The sequence below is a fragment of the Triplophysa dalaica genome, chromosome 15 (assembly GCF_015846415.1).
Source record: "Triplophysa dalaica isolate WHDGS20190420 chromosome 15, ASM1584641v1, whole genome shotgun sequence".
Lineage (NCBI taxonomy): Eukaryota > Metazoa > Chordata > Actinopteri > Cypriniformes > Nemacheilidae > Triplophysa > Triplophysa dalaica.
Genome location: NC_079556.1, coordinates 17,008,971 through 17,015,600, shown reverse-complemented (window position 1 = coordinate 17,015,600; position 6,630 = coordinate 17,008,971). Strand labels below are relative to the sequence as shown.

The window sequence follows — 6,630 nt, the reverse complement described above, 5'->3', positions numbered from 1 at the left end:
GAAACATCATTTTAATTTGACAGGGAATTTTAAACTTTATTTCTGGCGCCCCAGATTTCTTTTATAGTGAATTTATACAAATTCAATTCAATTTATTTTTATTTTTACAAAGACTGCAGCATGAAAAACCTTAACACATTCATACCGAAATAAGAAACAGCACTTCTAGCATAAAATCTCAATGGAAGCTGGTTCCTCCAGAAAGGAACAAAATGGGTGAATGTTTTAAGAATCTTTGACTGTATGGTTCTTTCAGGAAGCCAAAATGGTTCTTTTATAGGATCAAAGTGAAGAGCCTTTTGTGGCCCCTTTATTTTTCTAATTGTAACTCACAAAATGAAAACAAACAAATAATAATAACATTTCATGTATTTACATTTCAAACGCATAACAAAGAGATTTCTGGGACTGTATTTGAGAGTTTTCCTCTAATTAACAATCGGTTTTACCAATGATAACCCAAAAACATCTTCTTGCTTTTCTATGAAGCTAATTTTTTTTTTTACATTGATGCTTTGTGAAAATAGATAAGACAAATGACGCGATTTCACTCGGACTTATTGTGCTCGGTACAATCAGGTACTCTCCAGGTTCCAGACTGAAGAACTTCATCACCTCTCTCAAATTTGCAAACATGTCAGGCCTTGCCACTGGATTTCTACGACTGAAGAATGAAAGAGAAAACTTCCCACCATCATTTTTTATCTAAATGAGAATAAGAAACTTTATTACTAGAGCTTCTATGAACTGGCATTCACATGTATTCATTTGGCAGACACTTTTATCCAAAGCGACTTTCAAGTAGGAGAGCATGTAAACATTTTGACAACACGCTAAACAGTACCGTTAGTTTACAACATTACACCATTGGTTTACAAATCTTATTTAGTTGTGAATTAATTTTTACTTGCCTCTGGTGGAATCTGTGAAAGTAAACACAATAATATTAAAAATAGGTGTGTACAGCAAGCACAACATCCTTCACATACTACAACTTATACTGCAAACAAATATGCCTTTAATTTCTAAATATAGAAAACTCATCTAGTCATACTGACCTCATAAACAAAGAATCCTATATACAGGTGGGAAAGCTGTTTTCTGTGTCTGTTCTCTTGGTTCTGCATGAGAGACACCAGTATGTTTTCAGGGCACTCCCCACCAGCACAGTCCTCACTGGGCTTCTCAATCCTTATACGAAACTGAGGATTTTTCCAGATGCTCCCTTTAAGCACATGCAATTTCAGTCATTTATATTTTGGCAATTATATGCAAATGTCTACTTTAACATAAAAACTGTTGCTATTTTGATCAGGAGTATATGTACTTATGCCACCAGCGGTCTCAGCGGTCCATTGGCCGATATGGTATTGGGAGCTCCAAGAACATTTAGAAGAGCCATTCAGAAAATCAGGAGAGGTAGAGCAGATATCCATGGTATTAAAGCTTTTGGTGAAATCTTCCATTGACATCCTGCAATAAATATTTGTCTTACTGAATGAACTTATTTTTAGGTTAAGTTAATTTGAAAACTGTTCAAGCTTACCAGAATTCCCCATTGTCAGCCACAGAAAGGCAGTTTTTGCTGTCATTTGCACTCACTGTCTTCCACAAGGGTGATCTGAAAATGATCATCCAAAAATGTATATTTTACACTCTGTGAAGGTGTTTCAGGAATGTCAATTGGGAAAAGACTCCAGGTCAGAAGACAACACCACCAATTTCTTTTCTAACAGCAAATCTAAAACCCAGATATGTGAATGTCAATTGAATTATGTACATGTAATGCAAATGTTGTCCTCTGTATACTATGGACCCATACTATAAATATTTTTATTTTAATGTTGTATTGCCTGTGGCATTCCGGTACATGTATGAATGTAAATTCTTAAATGCATAGAAAAGAGTCGAAAAGCTGTACATTTTGGTGATTATTCATTCCAAACTACTAAGATCCTCATTTATTCCTTTCTACATTTTTACATAGTTTATGTAAAGGTGTTCCAGGCATGTCAGGTAAGATTCAAAACATGTCCCGGCAGGCTTGGAAAAACCTTAAGAGTGGAAGATGTGGAGGTCTCAAAATTAGGATAAGGAATGGATGGGTAATGAAGACTTTTTCCAGCAACTTTCTGTGTGTATTTCTTCTTATTAAGATGCTGCCAAATGCATGAAAATGTCTTACCTGTCACTCCAGTTCCCTGTCCATTCACCCATTCCCCATGGGTTGAACATCCTCACCAGTCTAACTGGCTGATCTTTAGTTGTTACCTGTTGAACAAAGCCATATATTTTAGTATCATTTAGAGTGCAGTCATTTAAGGCTTGTTTGCACAACATTGGAAGAGTGAAGCACATTCACAAACACTCAAATAAGAAAATAAACGGTGGGCCTACTGTATGTGAACAAAAATGTATTCAGCTAGCAACATTACAATATAGGGCTATTATGTCAAAATTTCTAGATGATTATCATCACAACAAATCCCTAAAGCGGTGTTATTACTAGGCTGATTTTGACATAAATGTAAAAAAAACGATCAGTCAAATTGATCTGTAATTTTTTGGCCAATGAATCACACTCGAAATATAAATGTATGGACTCTGGAGAGACAGAGTACTGTAAAAAAGGTGAGGTTTCCATCTTACCTGATAAACTCCTGTCACTGTGTAGGCATGACCCTCAACTATGCCATTAGGTAACACTGTGTTTCGAAATGTTGCCTAATATTATTTGAATAAAAAACATTAAAAAGCAGGTTACATAAAAATTTAATATTTTTTGGAGGGAGGGCAACAAAGTACCTTTAAACACAAGTAAAATGATCTGGATGTCAGAACTTTCATTTACTATTTCTACCTTCAATCAAATGTGACACCCAGGAAGAAGTCTGCTTACCCCTCGAGGTGTGCTGCACCCCATGAGAGTTTTTGACTTGAATGCACTTTCCATCATATTCCACAAATTAGCAGGCGCATCTTTTATGTCAAAGTGCATGTGCACCCCTCCAGTGAAGTCAATGAGAGCCTCAGATACAAATCCACCATGTAAGTCAGCAAAAGATCCACACACTCTGTAAAGGCAATTCATTTTACAGTAAATGAATGCCAGAATTTCAGATATTCTGTACTACACTTGTCCTTGCAGTCACTTTCAGATTAAATTTAACACTTTCATTAGCTTTCAATACAACCTACAAACTCTAAACAGTAAAAAACTCATTTTCCCGCAGCTGGGGTAGCTGTAAAATACCATATTTGTCGCGCAAAATGACATGTTTTCCATACTATTTTACACCTGTGTTGTAAATTGAGTCAAATTTTAAAAACATGTGGAAAAAATGTAAAATAAAACATTAAATTCCGTGAAATTTTATTTTTTTATGTAAAAAAGGATGATATGGCACCTACTTTGCATAAGCTTTCTCCAGTAAGGCAGGCCAAAACTCAGTAATAATTTTGGAACTCAGAAAAATAAGATTGTTGTTAATTGTTGGAAGTTGGTCGTCGATGACAACATCAATCCACTTCCCGAACCGCCAGAACTGATCAACAAAGACACACAGAAATTCAAAGTGTGTGTCAAGGAGTGAAATTATGATGAAGGAAAAAAAAGAAAATCATGAAAGAGGTTTTCACCCTAAAATGAAATATTCCGGCATAACCCTTGCTGAATGACTGTTCAGCTGGAATGACTTGGTTCATAATATCCGTCTGAGTACTAACAGCCCCGATTGAGGCTAAAAACCAGCAGTCTCCTTAACACATAAAAGAACATGATTATGCTTCTGCACAATATTTTACTGTTTTAAGGTCACATGTATTATTATTGTTTCTGAACGTGAGGTTTCAGTAAAATTGCAACTGTTTTATTGTTAAAAACAGCAACTATATGTGTCATATTAGCTAGACAATGATGTAGGCCTACCTAATTTAGATCCCTGGGCATAGTCAAATCTGGACACTCCATTTACAACAAGACATGCTCGGTACAACACAATTTCCTTAAAATGGAGAAACATAGAATCACTTGAAATGACGGGTATAAAAAATGCACAGAGAGAGAATGTAGTGCATGTTACAGTATACGTGAAACACTCTAGTCAGTTTTTTCCATGTTGCCGGATTTTTTTCTTATGTTGAACAGCAAACTTCATGTTTTGTATATGTGCCTTTCAGTGCTTTTTAAAAATCTTATAGAACCCTTAATGGAAGAACGCTTGGATCAAAGCAATGGAAAAACACTTCTAAACAGTCTTTACATACTGATGGTCTTTTCCATTTGATTTGTGCCATATCCTTGTCAGACAGCAACCCTTTGCCAATAGAGCTGCTATTTGCAGGGAAAGACTCATCAATGAACTGCTGTTTTTTGGAGAGGAGGCTTTGGTGCAATGTCTGGTAGTCTTGATCCAGGAACTTTAGTGGGTTGTTTAAAGAACCCACGACATCTTCATGTGTTTTGGTAACATCAGGGGGAGGCATTTTTTATGGAGGACCCTTTTATAAAGACATAAATACACATAGTTTTACATTTCTATGTTACCCAAAGATAATCCGCCCCTCTGTGGCAATAGTGAGTATCATTAACAGTTTAGGCCTTGTTCTTATTGGTATTGGTATTATTTGTCAGTCTGCATGATGAAAAAATGCACACACTGATGCTAAATACTACAAATTAAATTTTAAGTAATTATACAAACTCACTAACATACGCAAGCATGCCCCGCACGCACGCTAACACACCCAGATATACTACATAAGGTGCCCTATAAGATGACCCCATCCATGTAGCATACATTAAACAACTTTTTAAAAGAGAACGATTTTTATGTCTAAAACATTGAGAAAAAAATTGAGAACGCACACATACACACTGAACAAACGTGTGATAACATGCAACCACTCGAGCGGAACAGAAATTAGGAGATGTTTTGCAAGCAAAAATTTTCTCTTCAGTAAACTTGAAAATGTCATTGGATTAGTGATAATAGGAATTTATGGGTTTAATAACAACAATAACAGTAATAAGACCTTATCTGAGGCTTCATTAGTATTTACAACAAAATAGATAGTAAAAAAAATCGCAATCCAAACAAAAATGCCTCTCATGCTTTTCCCAATACACATTGTTTTAAGGTAGCTATAGTGAAGCTACAAGATAAATCTTCCATAATATTTAATACATAATTATATATTAATTTAATTTTATACATGTTATAGAGGTAGGCTAGACACACATCTTCATAATTATGTCCTCCTTATAAAGCATTTCCAGTAAACATATATTTATAGCATACTTTACCTTCACGATCCAACGTATAAAAACCACAGAAAGTTCCTCTGTACTACAATAAATTATCACTGTGTGTCTTGTTAAATACTCTTTATTTACTGCTCTACACTTCCTTTAAGACATCTCCAGTGTTTTAAAAACCCCACCCCCATTTTCATTGCTACTGCACACACCCATTTACATTGAATAGTAAATCAAAAACTAAAAAGGCAATTGGTGTGGCTTCCTCAGGCTATAATGTGTTACACGCATTCGTAGAAAGTAGTGCTAGACCAGTTCTCTTTTTACTTTCACCTAGATACATTTTCATGTGGCATGGTTGATTATTTATCTGGTCCAAATGAATAACCAATTTGTTATAAATGATTTGCTGCATGACTGCTTAATCTGTTTACTTACAGAATTAATATGAAATAACTCAAAGTTATCATAAACATTCTGCAGAAATCATAGTTCATAACGACAATTACCATTACGTCAACATCCACTTTGTCAATATTATGATGATTCATTAAACAAATGATATTCTCTGACTCATCATTCCAGCTGAATGATCGAAACAAATACCATTACTTCATCTGAAACTCAACTCTCAACTCAACTTTATTTATAGCGCTTTTTACAATTTTCACTGTTACAAAGCAGCTGTACATGAGACATAATGACTATAAGCAAATCAATTAAAGTTATATACCTGTCAAAACCTTGAAAAGGGTGCAAACACAGAATACAGACATACCCACATCCAAAGGCCCATACACAACATGCACACACATAGACAAAGACACACGGATGCACAGGGACAGACAGACAAGCACGTGCACACACACAGACATGCATACAAATGCATTGTAATAATTGTTTCTCTAATATCTTGGATTTTACCTGTGAAGTAGTTCATAAATTCATCAATGTTATTCTGATATCCAGAATCTGAAGTCGCTGAAGATATATTTTTTGTTCATTTAGCCACTGTGTTAAATAAAAACCTAGGGTTCTGCTGGTTTTCATCTATTAGTGATAAAAAGTAAGCGGATCTAGACGTTTTTATGGCTTTACTGTATTTATTTTTGAGTACTATCCTTCCATGCTGTACAAAATTCCTCTAAATTAGTTTTCTTAAAGTTGCACTCCATTTTCGGTCCGCTATCTTTAGAGCCTGACTGTGTTCATCCTACCACAGTGTTGGGCTGCCATTTTTAATAGTTTTTAAATGCACAGGAGCAACTGTGTCTAGTGTTCCGAGAAGGTGGAGTTAAAATTTTCAATTGTAATGTCAAGATATCCAACGTAATTTTTCACCCTAGAGATTTGAGACAATTCAGGCAGATTAT

The 6,630-nt window shown here is 35.2% G+C and overlaps 1 protein-coding gene across 1 annotated transcript; it reads right to left on the bottom strand.

Annotated features, from left to right (window-relative positions):
• Positions 1–9: 9 nt before the first annotated feature.
• LOC130436981 (calpain-1 catalytic subunit-like) lies at positions 10–5,382 on the bottom strand. The gene is made up of 13 exons (XM_056768052.1): positions 5,306–5,382; positions 4,267–4,500; positions 3,929–4,004; positions 3,640–3,758; positions 3,412–3,545; positions 2,900–3,074; positions 2,650–2,724; positions 2,186–2,271; positions 1,547–1,621; positions 1,328–1,473; positions 1,059–1,225; positions 912–923; positions 10–705 (listed from the first exon to the last, which is right to left on the bottom strand). The coding sequence occupies exons 2-13, from the start codon at positions 4,483–4,485 to the stop codon at positions 490–492; spliced, it is 1,500 nt and encodes a 499-aa protein (XP_056624030.1). The 5' UTR covers positions 4,486–4,500; positions 5,306–5,382; the 3' UTR covers positions 10–489.
• Positions 5,383–6,630: the final 1,248 nt, after the last annotated feature.

Excerpts from the sequence above, each read along its gene's own strand:
- LOC130436981 (XM_056768052.1), bottom strand. The coding sequence starts at position 4,485 with ATGCCTCCCCCTGATGTTACCAAAACACATGAAGATGTCGTGGGTTCT. Across the intron at positions 3,546-3,639 it reads CCGGAATATTTCATTTTAGG|TTCTGGCGGTTCGGGAAGTG; the intron begins GTGAAAACCTCT and ends TTTGTTGATCAG. Across the intron at positions 1,622-2,185 it reads ACAGGGAACTGGAGTGACAG|ATCACCCTTGTGGAAGACAG; the intron begins GTAAGACATTTT and ends GATCATTTTCAG.